The following is a 24,581-nucleotide window of genomic DNA, read 5'->3' as shown; positions in this document are numbered from 1 at the left end:
CACACCCTCCTCCCCTCCAACCATTTACTCTCAGGACTTCCTGAATCCAAACTGCGACTTATCGTTACTTTATTCGGCTTTGCGTTTCATCCCGGGGACCTTCGCCTGGATCCTGTGGGACAAAAGGAGGTACAAAATAAATATATTAATTGTTTCAAAGACAGAAATAAATATATATAATAATTAGTTATTGATCAGTAGAAAATGTGAATGTATTTAGATATATAAAAGCTTTTTCAAATTTGGTGAAAAATAAAATGGTACTGAAATAATAAAAGTCAAGCCTCTTGTAATTTGTAGTTATGACTATTTAAATAATTTTCTCGGACTTCCATGAAACAGGTGAAACTGTCTTTGAGCTCAGCAGCAACATTTAGTTTCCTCCAACTCGTAATGATTCACTAAAGTCAAATGAAGCTCAGGACAAAGCTGAATATTTTATTACAACATATTGTGCAACCATTACAGAGAGCTCAGATTTAGAAAAGGAAAGAGGACACGCTGCTTACTTTCCAACGACGTCTTTCACCTGGTTGTTGACCAGAGCCAGGTAGTGGTCGATCTGAGCCTGAAAACACACAAACGAATCAAATTGAAGTAAAAGTACACAAGTATTATCAGCTAAAGTACATGTTTTGACCAAAAAAGTCAGACGCATCAAACATTTCAATGACACAATGTTAAAGTTGAGGCGAAATGTCTCTTTGGTGGAACCGCCAACAGACATTGATGTTTTTGTAAGAGGTTGAAAAACTCAATCTTCACATTGTGTTTTATTTCATCAGGTTACGATATGTATTGTATGTACAATTTCAATTTGTAAAGTAACTAAAGCTGTCAAATAAAAGCTGTGGAGTAGAAGTGATGAGTAGCACTGAAGTACTCGAGTAGAAATACTTCACATTCTTTAGTAAAGTACTTAATGAGACATTTAGTGATGTTGAATTAAGTGGCTCTTTGCATCCCTGCTTTGTTCCTCAGTTTTCTTTCAACAACTGTCACTATATACAGTATTACTATAAAAAATAAAAACCACAAATACAAAATAAGCGGAACTGTTATTTTTACATTGAAAATCATTCTTTTAGTTTAATGTTTGTTTAATTATTGAATCAATCATTAGTTTTTTACAACCTATACGCAGGTGCATATTTAGATAACTGGAAAATAAAGTCCAATGTAAATGAAACCATTATAGACAACAAACACACAGCTGTCAGACTAGTAGCAGAAAAGAGAGTTTGATGGTTAAATATATGAAAGAAAACATGGCTGCCGAGACTTCAGACTGGTTCTGATCCATATTGAGTCATTGGTGAAGACTTACCTGGTGTTTCTCATAGACGATCGGGCAGCTGAACAGTCCGATCAGAGCTGAAGAAGAAGAAATTATGTTACCAGTTTTACTGCCAGCTGCTTCCTGTAAATCTGATTTAAACCTACAAACTCTAACAGTCACTGAATCTCTCACAAAGCAACTAAAAGACGGATGTGATGTAAAGCAGTGTAATTCTCCATTTTCACCACCAGACGGAGCCAAAGTATGAATTGTTTTGAACATGTACATCATTAAAGCTATATGTTGACATGTGACTGGTTCCTCACCAAGAATAAGAATAGTGAGCCCGTTGAACAAGGAGCCGACGTAAGTCAGGATCCACATCAACCCGGCAAACTGCAGAGAGGAAAAGAAAGATAACCCATTATAGTAGTGCTCCATTATAGTTGTAGTGCTTTTACTGAAGTAAAAGATCCAATTACTTCTTCCACCACAACTCATTCCTCCAACAACGATCGTTTAGACAGAGGACCGCTCTGAATCAATACCATTTAGTAGTATCTTCTAATTCAGTTAATTAAGTTCTTCACATTAATTAACCACATTCATATATTTCAGTCAACCTTCAAATAAACAGACACTCAAAGAATCTAAAAATGAAATCTGACTGATGAATCTGTCTGAGACGAGTCGTCTGATTCTCTTTATAAAGAGTCAAAAATATCCGACACTGAACAGAAATATCTCAGCGGCCATGTTGTTTTCAGTAATAGACTAGATAAAATATTGATTATATAATTCCTGTTCATTACAACGTGGGTTATATTTCCATAAGACAAAGATTTCAATTCACTTTAAAGTTAAAAAAAGACGTTCGATTTACTGCGATATATAAAAAAATATATTTTTTTTTAAAAAGGGAAAAATTAAAGAAAACCCCCACATTTGAAAGGCTGGAAAATATTGGAAAGTTTTGCTTTCAAACCATCAATCAATTATCAAAACTTATTCGCAATCGACCAATCGATGACTCAAATAATTGTCAAAAATGTTTCACCACAAGTACAATGCTATTACAACTTATGAAAATAAGAGACATTGCGATCAAAAGATATTAAATGAACGTTTGTCTGAGTCCAGTCAGAGAGCGATCGACACCTCGATCTAATTCAATATCTGAATATTTTTCCGTTTTATTTTTATCCGCTCGAGGGTTAAAACAGGATCAGGGTGCAGAAACACTTCTGGTCTTTGTTTAGTAAAACTGAGATTTAAACCCTGAAGCCGTGTTAACATAAATGCTTCTAGTGCTGTAATTTAATGTGACAGTTTTCTGCTCGTGCTAATGAGGAACATGGAAACCGCCCGGAGCAGAGACGCCCAACATGGCTGCCAGTGTGAAGACCCAACACGGTAACGGCAGTGAGACGTCTGACTGGATGCTTGAGGGGGAAGATCGTGACATTTTAATGACCTGCTGGTGTGGATGTAAACTGGTAACAGGACATTCATTGAGAGGCAGAAGAATAGCAAGAATATGCTAATGCATCCAGACACGCATGTTTGCAATCTGTTGAGAATAAAAATAAAAAAAATCCCTGAGGCTCAAACTTCCTCCTGATCGGATTAAAAGAATCAGACTTTTTTTTTTTACCCTTAAAAGGGAAGTTCCTCTGCAGTGTCTTACTCTCAGATCTGTATTTAGGGTGCAGCGAGGTGACGACAGGCCTCTGACAGCTGCAGAGCTCTGAAAGCTCATTGGTTACCAACACTGATCTACAGACACACTAATCCACTGTAGTTGCTACCGATTAACATGGCTGAGCCTTAAAAAAAAAGAAACGGTCCGAAAACATTTAAAATAAAGCCAACATTTAGTGTCGAAGAGAAGCCCGGGACAAAGCTGAAAGCCACAAAGGTCCCTTTCACATCTCAAAAAGACCCCTAAAGCCTTTTCAGAGATTACTGGAACTTCCTGGAGGAGCCAGACGACGTGGAAGATCCTCAGGTTTCATTACGACCGCAATTTATTTAAGTTTGTCATTTAGACTTCTCATCCTCACCTTGATGGAGTCGATCAGGTCCTCGACCAGGAACAGGTGCCTTAATTCACAGATGCACTTGTTGAGTTTGGCCAGAGCCAAGTCGCTGTACTTGTGGACCACGTCCTCGGGCAGCGCCACATCCTGGTCCAGGTACTGCCTGAGAGGGGCGGCAGAGGAGCGGGTTAACGACAGAGCGGAGACTTTATGCAGCGCTTCTTCCTCTCAACAGCAGGATGTATAGAAATCATCTTGTAATGTGTACCATGATATTTAGTGTGTATTTAGGGAATGTAGATGTAGTTGCTTGTAATGGTAAATATAAAAACAAAACCATCACAATACAGAATAAGTAAAGGGCATGTAATCTGGGCCAGACACGCATCATAACCTCAGCAGACAGACCAGAGCGCCTGCAGCTCCGACTGATCATCAGGATTAATCAGGTCATTGATTTCTGTGAAACGATTGGCCGAGTTTAATTCCCAATGAAACCAAACTTCTTCCAATGCTTGATTTTACATTCTATGCTTCTCTTTGTATTGTGTTTCTAAAATATCTTGACACTTATTTGATTAGTTAGGCTAAAGTGTCTGAATATCTTAAAGAGCACCATTCAAATGTGTTATTATTACTGTTATTCTGCATTATTATGACTTTAGAGCTGACTTCTTATTCTCGGTACAAATATATTAGTGCTCTGCAAACAACAATGTTGGGCTGAAAAAAAGAAAACCATGCATGCGTGCTGAAATTCTACTGTGGGGATGTTCTGTCGAGAGATGTAGTGATTTGAACCAAGATCGTGGAATATTAGCCCAACATGGTACGGCCCATCGATAGGGTTCATTAATGATCAGGGGTCACTTTTGATTTTCTGGACCAGACAAACTCAGTCTAAATCCAAGACAAAGGGAAGGATGAAATCGTGCCAAATCTATTTACACTGGTACTCACTTGAATGGGTGCCCATCATCCGACTTCTGGATGGCCTGCAGGATACCTTTGTATATCCTGAAGCAGATGGTGACCGAGAGCAGAGCCAGGCCAATGTAGGAGCTGACGCTCACGATGCTGCACACCGTCAGGGAGAGGAGGAGCAGCAGGGCGGCGCCGAACACCACACCGGTGGTCTTCACATCACGCCAGTAGAGGAGATCCACCACTGCAGGAGGAAGAGGAGGAGGAATGGTCAGTGACAAACATCCAGGGAGAAGTGACAGTTTCTCAAATGAGGCCTGGAGGTTGTGGCTCATTTAATTTTGAACTGCAACAAAAAGAAGTCAAAGCACCACTTTTTTTTAATATATATTGTAATTCATATGAATTTATTAATTATGGGTTTGAAACACTTTTATTATGGAATCTATGCTCTTTAGGTCTCATAATTTGTAAGATTTGATTGCCGACATGCCCAATAACTAAGCGATTGAGTGAATTCCTTGAAAACTGCATGACCAGAGGGTTTTTCAGTTAATCAGTCAATTTCACACCTCTCTAATACGCACGATGAGATCAGCAATCATTAACTTGTCGTGGGAAGTGAGAGAGGCACTGTTTGAGTGAAGATAAAAAATTCAGATAAAAAAAACCCAAAAAACAATCAATTTGTTTGGAGTCCACACCAAACATAAGACTGGGATTGTCTTGAATAAGGCTGAAACGAATCAGCGTTAGGTTTTAGTGCTTCAGGGAGAAGCAGTTTGAATCAAATATTGTTTCTGCCTCCACTCGACCGACAGTTCAAACTAGAATCAGATTTTCTGGTCCTAACCGTTGCGTGGTTGGGGCATGTGATGGAGCAACTTTTAGGTTTATGTCCTGTGCTGTAGCTCTGCAGGAGGTCAGAGGTCACACACTGTCATCCCCCACTGCAGCTCCTGACTCACAAACTTCCTCATCTCTGTGCCTTCTGGACTTTCTTCCTACCCCGATGCCACAATGACTGCTTCCCAGTGATGCAACACCAGCTCTGCCGGCCATATTGGAGGTCAATCACTTCGACTTGTATGAGTGTCATTTTATTGTGCTGCCCAAAACTCAAAATGTCCACCCCGTCCCACCGTCTTGCTTAAGAAAGGTTTGATTCAGATTTCTGTGGATCAACATTCAAACTCCCCAAAACTAATTTCCGGTCTTTTTGCCAAGAACAAAATGGCTGCTGACAAAAGACGACTGAATAAAGACGACGATTGTATCATGGAGAAAAATAAACTTGTTAATGTGATCGTAACACTCGAAAGAATTACAAGTTCTGAAACTTTCTCCTGCAGGACGGCATCGTTCCAGTTTGGCAGATCATTTAAAATGTCCAACAGCCTTTAACGGACTAAAATCACAACAGATCAGAGTTGAAAGGATCAGCAGTAGAGGAAAGAGACGCCTCTTTACACCACCTTTACTGAACAGCAGCATCCAAGCTGCTGGAATATTGATGGTGGGCATTTTAACTGCTTCACAATAAAAGCCTCCAGATGGTTTGCACTTCAGTACAAATTTGAGGTATTTGTAGCCTACTTTAGTTGGGTATTTCTATGTTATGTAACTTCCAATTTACAGCTGTATTTTCAGGAATTAACTTGAATTATGGGATTATTAACAAAATAGGTGCCATAAATACAAAAGTTTTTAAACATGGGTTCTTTCTGATGGATGGGTACTGCAGGGAGCTCCTCGGCTCTCCAAGCACCCACATAGACTGGTGGTGGTGGAGATAGTGGGGATCGAACTGTCCCGGGAGACAGCTGCGCTCATGACCTGGGTCCTGCACGCAGCATGCTTATATTTCATCAGGAAATTCCATGCAGGTCAGTGGACAATTTTAGCAACGAAGGAGTCCTGGGTTTCCTACAGGCTCCGACGTCGCTCACAGCCGACACATGCCGCACTTTGTGACTCTGAATGACTCGGTTGTGTCAGACTGCACGCTGGAATCTGACAGTTTAAGGTTTCTGCCTCGCTTGTTGGAAATACAGCTAAAGAGCCGTCACATTTTAAAAAGGGTTCGCTTTCAAAATCAAGGACACGATCCACTATCTCAAAACACAACAGGGCTTTTACTTTAGGCACCAGATCAGAGTATGACCTCTATCTGTGGTGGTGAAGACGTGCTGGGTGAGGTGAAGAGGGCGGTACAGTGCGTTTATTGCAGCGAAATCGTACTCTGCACGAATCGATCGTACCAAATATGAAAACACCCTAAATAATCCTCAAGGTCGAGCATACATCCAGAGACGAAGAGTGCTTGCCGATAAGCAAAGTAGCATTAAAATGCAAAATGAGGGTGCAGGTGAGCGGACGTACAGAGAGACAGTGGCAGGTGCTCGGCAGACCGACCACAATATGGAAGCTGACCAAAATACACAAAAGCCAACAAATGGGCTTCACAGGCTGAAGGCAACAAATCATATTTGTTGCCAAGTGGACAAATACAACCGACTGCAGGACGAGACAAACACTTGTTTAACATTAAATTAGACGAATATGAAACTTGTTTATTCTAAATCGAGCGTCAACAAAATGGATAAACACGGCTTCTCTATCAGTTACTAAAGAGCATCTTTAGTATAGATGCGTTTGGACTGCTGGTCGGTTGCATAAGGAAAGCTTCTGAAGACAAGAACATTTTCATGGCTATTTTTCGCCATTTAACATTTAAAAAAAAAAAAAAAAGGTGCTATTGATAACGTTAAGCCACTAGAGATTGCACTTTCCTCCACTTCACAACAAGTAGTTGCTAGTTCTGTCAAGGATGCATGTAGAAGTATGCATCTCTATTTTTAGTGAAAAAGTACAGTTTAACAGGATTAGAGGAGATTCAGGTAGAAAACAGATTTGAAGAGAGTACAAATGTTGCATGTTAGCTCACCCTTTGGTCTTTCTGCACAGTTACCTGATAAATGAGATAAACCAAGAATGGCTCATTACTTGACAAGATCGAAACAAACACCACAGGTATAACATTTAATACAGAGAAAGAAGGAAAAAAAGCCCGCCTGATGTTTCTTTTTGGCGCGAGAGTTGAAATGATCAGTTGATTTATCATTCCATCAAACTCTGAGAGTCATTTTGTATTTACTTTGTCAGGTATGACAACAAATTGAATCTCTTTGGTTTTTGGGGATTGTCCGACAAAACAAGGACATTTGAAGACGTCATCTTAGCGCCTGATAAATTTATGAAGGGCATCTTTAAAAACGAGAAGAAAAAAAAAGGTCAAAGGACTAAATCGATAATGAAGATAATTGTCAATTGCTTGATGCCTTTTTATATTGACGAATTACACTAATAACCAGAACAACTGTAATCTATTAAAACTAATGATGTGACCATCAGTTGCTTTACAAATCAATGAAACATTCACACATGCTCCATCTTTTTGTCCAACCTGCTCCTCTGTTACGTGGCAATCGTTCTGCACAGTTTCTACCAGAGTTTTGTTAAAAAGTGGACGTTTTTTTTCAGTGCTGCTGCTGTTTTAATGAATGGCACCAACTAACAGAGCTGGTGCTGTCCACCGATTCCAGAACAGTTCAGAGGGGTTGCCAGAAAGAAAGACACTATATTGAATAGAAACAGAGGCTTCATGTTCGGGAAGCTTCTCGCTATTAAAGCGGGTCTGTACATGTGGGCGTTGACAGCTCGTTAGCACGTTAGCACGTTAGCTAGCAGCTAGCTTCTCCCACTCATTATCTAACCTTTCAGAATGCTAGCTAGGTGTTAGCTCGGTTACGTAGTTTTGACAGAGACGTTGTCTGCATGTGAAGACAAGGACAGAGCAGCGAGAGGAGGAGGAGGTGGGTGAGGAGGGGGAGGTACCGCGGTCCAATTGTGGCAGCCTGGCTACATATGGTAGCAGGCGGGCTAGCACCGCCGGAGCCTCGCTAAAAATAGACCCCGCATCACAGCTAGCTAAACCTAAACCCTGCGTTTAATCACCAGCCCTCTCCGCAACATGGCCTCAAAGCGATGTATCATCCTCCCCGGGATGTTAGTCTGGCAGTCAGGTCATCACCGGGGGAACAAAACGTCAAACCCGTCCGGCAATGACCTCCGCAGACGGGCCGATCCGCCTCTCACTCTCCGGCCCGATCAAGCCGCGGTGCCCGGTTCTCATGCAAAATCTAAACCAGCAGAATAACCGTGCGCAATTGCGGCGTGTAAACGCGGAGAGGAGGTCGTAAACAAAAGATTAAGACCAGACTAACCCTGTTTGGCGTCCATCTTGAACCTCCGTTAAGCATGCAGAGACACGGCGGCTCCGCCTGGCTGAGAGGTGAGAGACCGAAGCGAGAGACTGAGAGGAAGAAGAAGAGGAGGAAGAGGAGGGAGGGAGACATGCGCAGCTCGCCCCCCCCTCAGGATGGACGAATGATTGGGTTCTGCTGAATTTATTCGCATGTGATTTTAACATAACGTTTAGCTCCATGACAAATCCTGAATATGGAAAATTGAAGAGGGGAAAATGCCCGAATCTACATTTGGAGAAAATGAGGCCAAAAAGAAATATGGACAAGAGTAGCTTTTTTCCTACTTTTTTCATGTGCAGATGACCTCCTGTGCATTGACTAATGTGACGTTTGTCTTCAAACAATATTAATAAGTTGCATGTTTACTTTGTTTTAAATTGAGTTCTTAATTGAACAGTCTAAAAACACAAAAAGGTCCTCGGAAATTATTGAGAATACGGACCGGTAAAATAAAGCTTTTTAGTGATAGAATCCAAAACCTCTTTCCTATCCTGTATCTAATAAGGAAGTCCACCAATATTTAAATGTTTTAAACTATCTTGATTCAAATTTGATGTTATTAGAGTGAATTTTAAAGTAAAATCTAAAATAAATGTCATGTTCGCCACTGCTCTAATACACACTAGAAGTACACTTGGGTACCGTATTATGACCGCACAGAACTATTTTTGTATGCTTTTCCTTAAATATGATCCACATCAACTGTTTTGACAGTGATTAAGATATTCAATAAGCAACTACGAATTATTCAAGGTGGTGGAAACCACGTACACAGATTGTGACACAGCATGATGTTCAAAGTTCAACCAAGGCAGACCTTCTGTCACCATGAAGAAACCGGGTTTAAGGATTATGACAGCGGCATAGGGAGGAGGTGGTGTGTTGCAAAACCTGGCTGTAAAAGGACAACCAGCCCCAGAAATGCTGAGCAGAATAGATAAAGTTAGGAATTCAAATCCAACCCACGGGAAGGGAAGAAAGGGAGAAAAAAATCCATGTAAGGAACTGCCAGCTGTCCAGTAACACCAGGTGCTTGCTGGTGGAGCCAATGGCTCCAAAACAAAGAACTAGGATTTAAAAAATGTTCTTCTTCAAACATTAATGATGTAATATAGGACCAGCATGTGCCAGTCAAGTTTTATACATCTTATTTATATCAGTCTTCAATATAACTTCAACCCAACGGTGGACTGAATGCTAGAATCTTTGGAGTCACTACAAACATCCTGGGATTTTATGAGGCTTTAATTAATCGTTTAATACTAAACACATATTGTAGCTGCTTAACGTTATACTGCTCGGTCCAAAGTCTTGTATTTGTGCGCTCCAGAGATCACAAGCCGCATTTTGACTGTCAAAACTGCTGACAGTTACAGGACCGGAGAGAGACGTTCAATACATTCAAATACCTGCAAAACTGGAACAGTCTCACCTGCAGGCTATTTTTTAATATCTGAACAGGAAGCCATCTGCATGCCATCGGCTATTCAAACAAACGGTCAGGGAGTCGTTTTCCCATTAATGATGCAGACTCAGAGCGACGTTGAAGCATCACCTCCAGCTAAAAAAAAAGTTAAATACAAACTAAATTAAAACTCGACAGACATGGATCGATCAATATTAGCTGGTTGCAGATATATCGGTCGGTGTAGCGCTACAAGGCATCACATTCCACATCACTGTGTAGCAGATTACAGATAGAGGATCACACTGATGGTGTAATATAATCTAGATTTATTGCTTCAGTAATATACTAATGGTAGTAATCATTTTACTGTCATAATTAGTACGATCAGGTAAAGCAGATTATCCACACAATTGAGAAGCTGGAAACATGACATTTTACAATTTTGCTTAAAAATAATTGGTGACTAACATTCTCAATTAATTCACTGACTAATTGTTTCAGCTCTAGTCACTGACAGTAAAACAACATTTTTATTTGATTTTTGCTTAGAACATGGTCCTTTTTAATCGTCTCTCGGGAAAGAAAGTGACTAAAACGGCTATAATCTTGAAAGATTGTTGAGTTTTAAAAGTTGCAGGACTAAGAGCAACTACAATATATTTGTGAGGTTGTATTCATGGAACTGGTTCTTATTGTGCAGCTAGAACACACTTTGACGACTGAGTAGTCAGTTTGGTCTTTTTCTTCCAGAATGAACACGTCACAGTGGCTTCAGGAGGAACGTGACGAGTCTCTGTTGGTGACAGATGTGACGTGAAAAAAATAATAATGTTCCTCATTCCTAACAGAGACTCTCACTGAACTTGCAACATGAAGCTTGACTATTTCACTGCTATTGCAACGACAGAGTCGATTACAAACACACGCTCAGACACACAAAAAAGTGCTTATTCACGGTCGGCTTTGTGGAGTCACACAAAACCCTCCTGACAGAAACACAACAGCTTCTTTCAGTCAAGCGGCGACCACTTGGTGGTCATTCGCTCGCTACCGGCTCAACTAACTGAGCAGAGCTGACGCTCCGTTATGAAACGCAGCGCTGACACGCACAACACAGACACGCACAACACAGACACACAGAACAAAGGCTTCAGTGTTGCGATGAAAAGCGACAGCAGCACTATGATGCAACGACGGCAGGACACATGAAGATCAGCAGACAGCAAGACTTGGCATGTGATAACATGCAATGGTATCCCTTTCCGTTTTATGATGAACTATATAGTGTTAAAGCCATAACTAACGCTATGATGCAAAGCATGACACTTATATTGAGAAGACTACAGGAACAGCTTCATCAAAGGATGCCTGAAGAACAGCTGCATCCACCTAATAATGGACCAAAGTAACAGCTGCTTTAATCCCTCAATAGGGTGTAACATTTGAAACAGGAATACTTTTTAAATACCACAAAATTACTTGTACATAAATTACTCACCTTGTGCTACCTTGAATTCTTGAAAATAACTTTGTTCTTCAAGAAAAATGAGGGACTATCTAACTATATTACCATTTATTTTACCATTTTAACCCAGAGTGTCTGGACTTGCACAGACAAGTGGTGTGCATGTGTATATGAGACTGTTTTTAAAAAAGTGAGCAAAGGTTGTACAAATCATCATTTTGTGTGAAGTATTCCTTAAAGCAGCAAAAGGTACGTTTATAAATGAAAATCTAGAATTAAAGTATTACAACGATAAATCCAATTGTGAGCCCTGTTAACAAAATGTCAGAAAATAGTGAGAAATGGCCATCACAATGTCTCACTATTTTACATAATGTATGACGAGGAAAAGACACAGATTCTTCACATTTCAGAAGTTGAAATAACATTTTTGCTTGAAAAATGAAAGTATCACCCTTGTTGTTGCTAAATAACTTTCTGTTGGTGTACTTGTCTTGACTAAAGTGACCGATAATGACAGAAATCCATAGTTTCTGCACAAAATACTGCGACTTTATGTCCACTTTTTACTTCCAAACATGACACGAGAGGCAGGAACACAGTAGGATGCCTGAGCTGTAAAACACCTAACATTTGAGTTTGTCTATCACACTCTAAACATGGGTCAGTGCAGAGAGCTGCTAAAACTACTGAAAGCTCAGGCCTGACTCTCCTCCAGCTCATTAGCATATCCAAGGCATACTAGTCCAACATCAAACTGCCATCTGATGTCACTCTTCTCACAAAGCCCTCCCTCCTCTACCGTCTACCTTTGGTCACAGTGGCTGACTGTCTGACTGTCCAAAGGTTCTCTCTGTAGCTGCTGCAATCTTGTTATCTGTAATTGCTCAGTGCCTCCCTGTACAAAAAGGGATCAGATACAAATCACACGGTCACCAAAAAGTAGTCCCACAGATGAATGAAGCAATACAATTGGTAAACCTTGATTGTCCTTTTAAAAATTCCACTAAATGATCCCAATATTGAGTCAACTAGTCAAACTCCTGATGCCTCACGAAATCAAACGGAAATATCCTGCAGTCCAGAATTCATCCTGACATTTTAAATTATATTTTGTCTCAGGGTTTCCAAAAGCTCAGCCTGCAACGATTGAATTGATGAAGCCAACAGTGGGACATGCAGCAAAATGTGCTGCAACGTCTGACACCGATTTACCAATCGATCCTAGTTAGAGCTCGTCTCCGCTTCAGCACCAATGTCAAATATCTATTTCCTTCAGTCAGCATGAAAGAAGAGCCGAAGCAATACAATAATAAGCATTATGGACAACATTTTTAACCCCTAAAGTTCCCTGCAGCGCCGCCCGGCTCCAAACAAGGCAGCGAAACTGTCCAACAAAACAATGACACAAAAGGTGGAGGTATATGTACCCTGATGCTTCCATAGCTTTGCTGCAGGCTCGCACTCCTCTTTGTCCAGAGAGTTGTTCTCCATGCCGTCCGATCAGAAAACACACATTCCAGACAGAGCTGCAGAGCAAGTGGCAGTAAATGTGTGCAAGTTAATGTGTCCGAGTGCGTGTTTGGCTGCAGAAGGAGGAAGAGGAGGACGAAGAAGGAGGGAGCAAGGCTATCCTTTGGGGGAAATGACTGCAGCGAGCGAATGAACTGTCTCCTGTCAGCTGACTGTCTGCTGCCAACGCTCTGACGCAGCAACTATAAACGTCCCTGCCTCACCCTCCTCCCTCTCTGACCCGCCTGTTTGGCATGCTCTCCCTTCCCTCCCTCTCTCCCTCATCAATCTGATCTTTCCCCCCTCTCTTTCTCCTTTCAATTTCAACCCCTCCCTATTCTAGTCATGCCTTTTCTCACCCCTACTCTGTCCTTCCTCTTTCTTCTGCTGACGAAGCAGTAAGACAGAGCAGAAAATGATGTGTGCATCCATGTGAAACTGACTCCGTTGCGTTTACTGTACCAGGCAGCATCAACAGGAACCGAGAACATTTCTTTTGATTATAAGTGAAAAGCATTTTCCACAGAGGTTTGAAAGTACTGCAATTCACTATCAAACACAAAAAATGTGTTAACATTTTTAGATTTTGATTGACCAACGGTCCAAAAACACACAGATATTGTGTTTACAATGACAAGCAGCAAATATTCAGAGTTAAAGTTATGTCAATCAACTAATCAGCTGATTTGTGTAGAGCTAAAGCCCTTTATTTCAATAAAAAGGAAAATCCCTGGAGTTAGATTTTTGTCCTCATCTCCAATGAGGCAATAAAGCAAAGTGCAGTGCAATTTAAATAAATAATGACTGCAAGTTTGAGGACGGGCAGAAAAACCCCCACCTCAAGAGCTTGTGTTAGTCCTGACTGAACTGCCACTGGGTGGCTCTGTACTGCCATCAGATTATTGTACAGTAGCAGGGAGTTCGACTGAATCTTCCAGGTTGTAGTCGCTGACTTCTTCCAGTAGAGGGCGCAGGTCTCATTTCATAAACCTCTCTACTTCCCCTCTTACAGCCAAAGTCAAAAGGCCCCTTACTCATCAGAACAGAGACCTTTAGAAGTGTAAATGTAAAGATGCATTGTTTTTCTGTCAATGACAGAGAGGCTTCAGTTAAAGACTTGATAAATTAACTTTTTTTAAATGAATGAGCTGATTAATTATAAATGGATGAATTTGTTCCCTATTAAATGGGATGTTTCATGTTCAGGACCGAGTGTCCGACCGACCTGCCGGCTCTCTTATCATTCGCTGCCCTGCTATCAACGTGGCAACCTACAGTTCAAGAGGCGGTGAATTTTGGTGTTGAAAGAGACGGTTGCATAAAAAGAGAAGTACAAAGTGTCCGCTGCTTTGTGCTCAGAGACACCGTGACCCTTCACCGTGAAAACTTTGCTCTGCACTGCTTCACTGATGACACACCCCAGTGTAATTTTTTCACGCCATAAAACTGTCGACTTCAGTTACATAGATCATTGAATTTAATGATGTTTTTCCCTTCCAAAGTAAATGGAAAGGAGTCATTCAAGCAGACGCTGCGTGACTCGTCCCAACAGGAGAAATATTCAAAACCTTGCATCCTTATATAAAATATAAATAATAATCAAAAAATGATTTAAATGTTGATTTGCCAAATATCGCACCATCCTGTATCAGTGTTAACGTTTCACCTCAAATGGCTGATTTACTAACAAATGAGGGAGATATTACTTCGGGCATGTTTTCCTAACATTTACATGGTTGGTGGTTTCACCCACTGAGCCGCAGAAGGAGTTACATGCTTTCGGCAGCTTCAGGGTGTCTGAGGACTTTGATTTCTTCAACATGTTGCTCTATTCCAGATTTGGGGTCAAAGGTAAAGTCTGATTGCTAGTATCCCTAATAATAATCTTTTGTTGCTATTTGCGTTACAAACATCCGAGTAAAGAAATAGTATAATGTCTGTAGCAGTAGGATACCAAATTCAAGCGAGCTGCTGCGTGAAGGGAAATTTCAGTTCAGATCGCAGCTCTGCACCTCAAGTTGTATAATGAAGAACATTTGCTGAGTGGTTTCTGGGTCGGAGAACCCTTTGTGGGCCTGCCAGTGTCGCAATGCAGGGAGGAGGAGGCTTTAATTAACAGGAGATCCCTCAAACACGCGCACACAGTTAAAGCGTTGCCAGCTCATTCCAAAGTGTACAGTCCTACTGCTCCAGTTACACAGTGGCTGTCTGCAACACTGTAGATGGCATTAGAGTGTGTGAGTGTGTGTGTGTGTGTTAACCAATCGATATCAGTTTAAATAAAACTGAGTCATCCATTAAAATGAAGACTAAGCGGTGTTGTCTTCACAGAGGCAGCAGAGCCCCGGGGGCCGTTCATCACTTTCTGAAAGCCCTGAAGAAGGCAGCTCTGCATCTGTCCAACATACCATCTCTGAAATATTATTACATCACCACAGTAATCTTAAGGTAAAGACACAGGGTTTACACTACAGCGATGGAAGATTTTAAACTCGCCATGGACATTAGAGGGGGCGGTAGCACCACTAAAGTTATCAAGTGGACTTTATCAATTGCATGAATTATATTGACTTCTAACTCTTGCAAATTCTGAGAGCCCACTATGAAGTCTTCCAATGTCTTTGCTTTATCGGATTAACAGTCCGAAACTGAAAAGATATTCAGTTTACTGTGATATTTGCCACTTTTTTATTGATTGAGCAACTGACACGCCAAGTTATGACTGTACTTTGTACTTCAAAAAGATAAATACATTTCCTCTCCTTTGGACTGAACGTACAGTTGAATCAAGAGCACCAATTGTTTTAATGTGTGTTGTCATACATGAACGCTACTTAGGATCTAATACACTTGTATATAGTGTCGATTGGATCTTTCAGAAAAAAAACGTCTGTCAAACAACCTGCCAATAGGTAAATATTTATAGTGTTGCTTGAGAGAAGGTTCAACACACGAGACACTCATTACAGCTTAATTAAGGTGTTTGGCAAAGAGGTTGATACACAGGATTTAGACTCGTGTAAAACAAATCTGGTGCAATCACAATTTACAGGGTGTGGAGAGATTGTAAACCACAGAAATCCGAGCCAGTGACAGGGTGTGGTTCTCTGGTGTATGAGAGTGTAGTAGTTGTGAGTGGGTGTTGGGGTCTATAAGGTGGTCTTGGGTTTCAGATTGGCATCTCAAGTTAATTCCAGAGCAGAGAGAAGCTAAAACCAGACAGAACGTAATTCAATTTGACAGCAAGGATGTAAAAGAAAAAAATAGAAAAGGACTTTACGAGTGTTTGTAGGTGGTAAACGTCTAAACGATTTCTTATTTCTGCTCGTCATGTATAAAATATCTTTAAATATTTTGTATATATTGTATTGATATAAAAAAAAAATGGGCTTATGTTTCCAACGGAAGAGAAATATAAATGAATGTTATCCAAGTTTACTTACCACATCTTAAAATGTAAAAAAAAAAAAAAAAAAAAAAAAAAAAAAAAGGTGAAGTTATGGTAAATCTAATGAGACAGAAATGCACAAAATGCAGCAAAAGCAAAAAGAACCACAATGGAACACACAACCACAAAGATTAAACCAGATTTCTTTCAAAAATGCGAGGGTTAATTCTCAAAAAAAATGCAGAAGGGATGATGCAAGAAAGGAAAGGTGACACTAAGGAGGAAGTGAAGGGGTCTGAAGTGAATACTGGCTGCTGGTTGGGTGGCTGGGAGAAAGCAACTGAGGAGAACAAAAGAGTGAAGATGAAAATGATGCCGATGAACATGGAATTGCCAGTGAAAACCGGGTTGGATGTGTGGGGGGGGAGATGGTATCCATGCTGGGACTGGTGTATTTTACCTGCGCTTATGTTCACGTTTGGCATCTTAAACACTGTGCCGCCCTCCGCGTTCTTCTTAGGGACCTCCTCATCTGGTTTGCGGACAGGGGAGTGGATGAGCGGAGCTTGGGATGGGGGCTGCTGAATGTCGAGCTTCTCCAGCTCGGCCTTGCTCTTCTGGGGGGACCCCTGGGTGAGGAGGCGGTAGGAGCTCTGACTTGGAGCCTCCTCTTCAAACTTGGGAGGTGGGGCGACTTCGGTCACAGGTGGAGCAGAAAATGGAGGCACAGCTTTCTGCCCAAAGCTTAATTCGTCATCCATGGGGATCTCTGGGGGCTTGGAGGAGGCAAACTTGGACGTATCCAGAGCCTCAAGGAACTCGTCGATAACTCCCCTGGGTGGGCGCTCAATGAACTCAAACTCCTCAGAGGAGACTTCATGCTCAGAGACCTCCTCAGCCATCTCCGGCTCCTCCACCTCCATCTTCTGGTCCATCTTCTCGGTTTCCACTTGGAAGCTGGCGGGGTTCTTGGCCATCGCTTCCAGGACTGGAGACAGGGAGTCTGCTGTTGGCGACTCCGAATCTGAATCCTCAGCGGGGATCTCCTTGCTCTGGAAGTCAAGCGGCTCAAACGTTTCCATCATTTTCGGAGAATCGTGGCTTGAAAACCAATCTTTCTGCTCAATCTTGACGGGTTTCTCTTCCTTGATCTTACTGGGGGTGGTTTCCTCCGCCTCTTTAACAAGATCGAATGCCCCGAAGCTTGCGTCATCTTCAACTTTTCCTTTGTCAGTCGATCTCACTTCCAACTGCTCAGTCATCTCCTTCAGCAGGGACACTTTAGCATCAAAAGCAAACGGGTTGTTAGCTGACAGATTGATTGGGGGGTTGGGCGACTCCATCATCCTCCGTTCAAGGATGGGACTCTGTTCCGGACTTCCCTCTGAGGAGCCGGAGTCCATTTTGTCGGGGTTGAGCGGGGAAGACTTCAGGATGTCTGGAAGCGACGTTGGCAGAGCAGAATCTTCTTCCTCATCATCATCGTCGTCGTTCAGACCAGATGAGAACTGATTCATTGACTGCATGAGCGAGTCAGCAGCCATCTTGCTCGTCTCAAATGTTTTCCCCTCGTCTAAGAAAGATGGTGGGGTGTCCTGGGATTCTGCAGTCTGGCCATACTGAACCAGATCGGGAGTCGGACTCTCTGACATTTTTGAGGCCACGTTGTCAGACTTTGAGTCTCCAAAATGGGAGTAACCACTGTCTGCCAGTGGGGAATAGCCCTCAAATGGGTTATTATTCTTCTTCACCTCATACATCAGGTCATCATCTTCATCAGACTGTTTGTCGTGCAGGTCTGGCTCATAGCTGGGAGGGCTAAAGGGAGCTGTGTCCTTGGAGAAGGTATCCATGGAGACTTTGGAGTTGTCTTGAGATGTTAGGAAAGGTGAATCCCAGTGCTCTGTTGGGTTAGAGGAGGCAAGGTAAGACTCAGGAACCTTCATCTGGGGGTTCACGGGGGAGGGGCCAGTGGAGGACTTGTCTGAGCTGATCAGCTTCTCCTCAGGTGAAAAGGAAACTCCACTGTCTTCACATGGATTATGAGGCCCTGGATCTTTCCCTAAACTCAGGTAAGGACCAGCTAACGGATCTAGGTCTTCCTTAATCTTACTACGGCCCGGTCCAGAGCCACCCTCTTCACCCACCCAAGGCATGTCCTTGGAATGAGTAGTGGGGGGTTGAGTGGCGAACGAGCCAAAGGATGCAGCAAATCCCAAAGCAGGGGGCTGGTTGGGACTCTCGGTCAGAGAGAGCTCCTCCAGTGAGTCGGGGGAGTGAAGAGGGGAGAGAGGAGAGATGGGAGCAGGGGAATCACCCTTCTGCCCAAGTGCTTGAGTAGAGAGGGAGGAGGGAGAATGCAATACAGCACATATCAAAGACATACTCCATTCCTTACAGTGCTCACCAGACCTGGGTAGAACTGTTATTACAAACATTTTGAAGAACGCGAGACCAGACAAGTGCTGCTAAAAGGTTGGCTGTGGCTGGTAGTCGGTAGACACACCGTTTGCTGACTAGTTCTAAAAATCAGTACGAGTATTGAACATAAAAGCAAAAAGTTAGCTTCTTGCCTTTCCTTGAAAACAGGAGAGAAACCAAAGTTTTAAAACCAATACTGAGGCTCATCTAATTTGGACTGTTATCCAGATTAAGTTATCAATTTAACTCTCATCCAGATGAATCGGTTCTTTGAACGTAGTTCAGAGGACTGATTTCTTAATCCTGGATGACATTAGTTAATTAAAAACAGTGGATTTTCATTTTGAAAGGAAAGGTAAAAGAATTGAAACCATCAACCACACTCATATAGGGTAGAGTTGAGCTGGTGAAAAGAATATCAAAGCATTTGGATATTAAAAGGTTCTAAATTTGATATTCAGAGCTATTTGCTATGTTTAGATATAGTGGAGTAATGTATACCTCAGCAGATAATTAAGTCACTCGCCCTCTCTGTGTTGTAAGCCAAGCTTCTCTGTTCTTTGTTGACATATCCGGGCCGGCCACGCACGTAGTTCAAGTACATGTTTGTGCATGCGAGCGTGCCCCCCTAGCTAGCTTGTGCCCGCATCTCTGCACTGCACTTAACAGCGCTTAACTGCACTTACAGCTACTTTAAAAACTGTCCCGAACGTGAACGATGACAATATAATTATGTTAAATGCCAATTCAGCCTGTTAAAAATCAAGCTTGCACTCCGGACCGGTAAAACTAGAAATTGCCCCAACTCAAATTAGCAGAGGAGAGGCAAAACACTGTGGGAAACGTGGAAATATAAATATCTAATAGACTGTTATGATGGACATCATTTTGCCTTGAAATTCTGATCTTGATTTTGTCATTTGCCCTACTGGACTAAATCTGCCACACCTTTGTTCCCAACAATCAAGTTTGAGTAATATGTAGGCCAAAACCTACAAAATAAGTCCCTATAAAAATATTGCAATATCTTTTGTGTGTTGGAAAAGCAAAATCAAGCAACCTCAGGACCGGAAGGAAATTATTTTGTCTTAGAGCGAAAGCTATAAAAGTCAGCCATGTTATTGGAAATCAAACAGGACTAGAATATAAAAGGTTTCTCATGTTGTTTGGCAGAGAAGACTACCTTCCACAGTCAGGAGTTGGCCGCATTTGTCTGGTGGTCTGTATTTACCACCCTGCTTCGATGCATGGTGGTAAAACATGTTTGTCCCCAGGTCTGGTGCCGATAAATCATGCCCAATTCATCTTACAAACACAAACTATTAAGTTGTGGTAGATAATGATTCCTCTCAAAAGGACTTTCACAAAATATTGTTGGATATAATGAATCAATATCGTTTCTGTCAATCACTGAGGAGAATCATTATTCGTACTATACTGGTGTTAAATTCATGTCAATCTACTCTACAACATCAATCACGTGTGAGTCACAATGCAACACAAGCAAAGTCAAACATCCAATAGAGTGTTTTTAAGATATTAACCCACAAGCATCTGAAGTAAATGCTATAAGAGGTGACAAAAATCTACAGCTTCTTGCATGCAAAAGGGTTCTTTTTGCCACGTCATTGAAAAAGGAAGGGAAAGTGAACTAAAGAAGTGGTGAAATAAAATAATAGAGGACGTGGGGAAACAAGCGAGCAGAAAAAACTTGCCTGTAGGGAATTGCATCAGAGGATGAGGCTGAGCTTTAGAAGGAGAAGGTACATCTGTGGAGGAAACAAGAGAAAGCAGCAGAAAGTTTAGTCAGCCCAGAAGAGAAAAGACCAGGGAGAGTGATGAGAGCATCTTCATCGTCAAAGAACGCAGTTTGCGGTGTCCAAAGTGTAACGTGTAAAAACAGGTCCCTAAACCAACATAATGGTAGGATACATGTCAGTAAGTCTCAGCTGGAATGTCTTAATTAGAGCTTCTGAGTGTAGTTCAAGAAACCCAAAAGAGGGACATGTGGGTCCCTGCAGGACATTTTTAACCCAATTTAAAAAATATTATTCCCCAGAAAAACGTTGGCTACATCTTTTTAAACAGCATTGTTTGTTGAAAGTAATGGTGTATGTTTACATTGCTTACTCAACCAGTTCTCTCAGGTATGGGAATATTTGTTAAAGGTTTCATGCGGTAGTGAGGGGGAGGACAGAGCATCGGTGTCATAGCGAGACCAAACAAACACGACAGCTTGCTATTGAGAAAGATAAAGAGGACTGAAAGCATCGAAAAGAGAACAATTGTCGAGAGGAGACGCGAGTACAGAAATAATTCCCCTCTGATCAGGTGGAAGGGATTATGATAACTGGTTTGCAAACCTCAGATTTCCTAGAAGTGCGCAACAGGAGGCCAACACCGGCAATTCAGTGGCATACAAAACAAAAATGTAAAAAAATAAATGTAATCAAAATTAAATTAAAATGTGAAATACTTTCAAAGCTTCAACAGTTATGGAACCAACACAGCACAAGTCCACATGACCTCAGTGACGTTCCCAAAGTGAGGAAACTTCATTCTGAGCTCAAAGTTTAACCAAATAATTGGTTAAAAAACGAATTAAGTTGAATCACATTAAGGAGGAATGTTTCACCAATTTAACAAAAATGCATGTTGCAGGAAACAAAAACAAATTAAAAAGAATCCAGGACCAAATTGTGAGAAATTACCAGTACCAATTTTTGGATCGCAACAATTTCAAAGCAAAACTGAATTTAAAGAGCTCAGCTCACCTATAAAGTTTTCCACCTGAGAAACATTCTGGCTGGTTTATATGGGATTTGGTGCCGGAAGTGTGGCGGATAGATGTCAAGTCGGTTTAGGATTGAAACAAAACTTGAGTTTGCCACGTTACCGAGGGAAAGTTAACCGTATTGATATGGGTTAGACGTTCCTTAAATTAAGTGAGCCGTAAGAGGCAGTATTGGGTTTATTCTCCGACATATCGGGTGGCACCAAACCTGGATAGGAGAAATTGAACTCATAAACATATAGAAGTAAAATATGGACACAGATGGAACATATTTTTTATATTCAGCACTATTAACATTTTCTGAGAATATAGTTACATTGTGTGTTTACATCCATAACTCTGATTAAAAAAAAAAAACAGAGCTGCTCCTTATGCAGAACTTGCCCAGAGAATCATCCCGTTTTTAAGTTCTCTTATGTATCAAAGTTATCCAAATAAGCCAATTAGCACTCGGATCCCTAAGTAGAAACACACGTTTGTCTAGTCAGGTGTTCCACCCAGAAAGTTAACAGCTTTTTACTTTTGTATTTACAACATTATAATTCCTGTTACAACCACAGCCTCCTCTCCTTTAAGCACAACATAAGTGCTTTCCCTGAGGCTTAATAACCCCTGAAGTAATTAGATGCATACAAACATGAACAAAGAAGTGGCAAGTACCGAGGAAGTGCTCATAAGCAAGGCACTAGATCGGCAAAGAAGATAGGAGAGAGCTCTGTTTGCATTGAGCAGCTCCGAATGTTAAAATAAAGAAGGGAGGGAGACTCAAACATATACGCTTCAGGATCAATGTTTCATCATATGAAAAGGAGTGTGGACTAAAAATCAAACTTTGACAATCAGTCAAAAATTGGCATAAATAAGCAAAAGTGCATCGTAAATTAATGATCAAATTTATTGGATTCACGTTCATCAGAAGGTTCCGAAAAATGTATATAATTTGATAATCATTTGGCCAAACTGATTCTTTATTTCAGGCCGCTTTGTTTGGTTACCTCTGCTGTCAAAGTTTAAGTTCCAGCCATGAAGAAGATCTGTAGGATGGAACCAGACAGGTTTAATGTTAAACAGGTTGTACGCTTATCAAACATCAGATTAACCAAAAGGATCCAAAAATATGGTCTATTTCAATATCTAAATCTGAGTTTTTACATTTTGTCTGAATGTGAAAGAATGCCTCTCAACAAAGTGGTTGTAGTGTACAAACACCAGAGAAGACGAGTTAAAGTCCATCATGCTTTATAAAATAAAATGTAAACAGTTGGTGATTATTGTCCTGCAAAATATTCCAGCTTTAGACATTATTACTGTACGGTTTATCATTGCACTACTTCTTGGCCGTTTCCAAATTAGTGCAAAATCATCTGAAAGAGACATTTCAAATTATTTGGAGTAGCATTTATGTCTGCTACAGGACGTCAGAAGCATATTTTTAAATGTGTCATGAAACAAAAACAGTTGTAGAGCACAAATTCAGGCTGCACCAATGATCCATAGGGTGTATCCCATTATTAGATTTAGACATACAACAGTAACTGGGCCAGCTTTAGCAAATGTTACCAGATTAGAGTCAACATCACATGCCACCCTAAACATAGCTGGGAACAATGCACACTTCGTTTGGCTGTAGACATTTAAAACCTGCGGCAGGCAGCTGTTGAAGTTTTATAGTATAGTTGCCACTGTAACTAACCACAAGTTACAATAGTCGCCTAATTCAATGATTCTGGAGGACAAACTAACATGGAACTAATAAAGTGAGACAAAAAAGTAATGCAAATTCAGAAAACATTAACGTCAAGAGATGAACCTCCACAGTTAGGTAACTATTATTTCACAGTATCATCAAAGACAAAGTTACACATTTCTTCTCAAGTGCCCTATAATATATTTCACATTAGATCATTTTTTGACATTTAATAGAATAAACAAAGAATTAAAAATATATTCTAACTCTAGTTTATCTGCCTTGCTCTCCACACTGAGGTATTTGTTTCCTCCTTGAGCTATAAGTATCTTGAGGAATGCCTTTACAGCTCACCACTGATATACGATTTCAGACCAACGGCTCACCTGCTGCCATCTTGTAAAATAAAGAACTCAATGTACGGTTCTCGTACCTGCTGGTTTAAAATACACATGCATGTACCATGAACGTTTCAATTATTTAGAAAGGCAGTTAACCAATGCAGGTAGTTTTGGTCTGGTTTGTATAATGGTGGATGGAATATCTGCAATTGCACTTGATTTCACTGTCTCTGCAGCAATCTCTCTATAATTTACAAAACCAACAGTTCTGCAAAAAAACACAACACATTTCACAAACACCTACTTTGATGTGGTGTATGTGGTGTATGTGGTGTCTCAGACTCTTTGACGTTCAGTTTTGGAGAAAAGAGCACACAAAAACCGGAACCGTGTGTGTTCTAATATAGCTTTGTTGCATGCATTTGATCTGTTATGTTCCTGTCTACAGACACAACAGTGTGAGAGAGAAACTAGCCTCCAGCTAAAACTAAACCAATCCTCACTGCATGTCGTCTGGACATCCCTGTAAAAGGTTTTATAATAAGATCATGTCAGCAGTTCAGTAAAATGTTAATCAGTTTTCAACCACAATTCAAACAGCAACGAGTCTGATATCCATGTATAATCTCAATCTCTGGTTTTCCTGTCGCTGCTACAGAGAAATTAGTCAAGACAAAGCCTGGCTAGCGGTTTCCCCCTGCTTCCAGTCTTTATGCTAAGCTAGGCTAACCACATCATGAGACCAGCTCTGTACTGCAAGGACACAGCAGATACTATAATCCGCTTTTATTCAATTATGGACGCATCGGTTTCGATTTACAGTATATGACGATCAATAAGTAACAAGAAATGTCACAGATATGTCTGAGGTCATTCAGAGACAGTGTCTCATTACATTAACACTGTAAACACCCTGTATATTGTTCCACTTACGACATACTATGCTTTCAGAATCAGATTTTAAAAAGGGACCATCATCAAAAATGTTTTGCTAA

The 24,581-nt window shown here is 41.0% G+C and overlaps 1 protein-coding gene across 5 annotated transcripts in view; it reads right to left on the bottom strand.

The window, feature by feature from the left end:
- LOC306747213 (reticulon-1-A-like) overlaps window positions 1-24,581 on the bottom strand; it is a 28,369-nt gene continuing 3,788 nt past the window's right edge. The window contains exons 2-10 of one of the 5 annotated variants that reach the window (XM_079230238.1): window positions 22,554-22,592; window positions 20,480-20,533; window positions 16,804-18,675; window positions 4,279-4,486; window positions 3,343-3,481; window positions 1,606-1,675; window positions 1,328-1,374; window positions 510-568; window positions 1-112 (exon numbers count right to left, since the gene is read on the bottom strand). In XM_079230238.1, the coding sequence (XP_079086364.1) occupies window positions 70-112; window positions 510-568; window positions 1,328-1,374; window positions 1,606-1,675; window positions 3,343-3,481; window positions 4,279-4,486; window positions 16,804-18,675; window positions 20,480-20,533; window positions 22,554-22,592 (2,531 nt within the window). In that variant the 3' untranslated portion in view covers window positions 1-69. Of the gene's footprint in view, window positions 113-509; window positions 569-1,327; window positions 1,375-1,605; window positions 1,676-3,342; window positions 3,482-4,278; window positions 4,487-7,189; window positions 7,214-8,528; window positions 8,613-12,873; window positions 13,014-16,803; window positions 18,676-20,479; window positions 20,534-22,553; window positions 22,593-24,581 lie in introns of those variants that run through there. The other 4 variants (XM_079230241.1, XM_079230240.1, XM_079230242.1 and 1 more) reach the window with 4 other exon arrangements.

This window comes from Taurulus bubalis (genome assembly GCF_910589615.1).
Source record: "Taurulus bubalis genome assembly, chromosome: 14".
Taxonomy (NCBI): domain Eukaryota; kingdom Metazoa; phylum Chordata; class Actinopteri; order Perciformes; family Cottidae; genus Taurulus; species Taurulus bubalis.
Note: the sequence above shows the minus strand (reverse complement) of the source record. Positions and strands in the feature narration are given on the sequence as shown.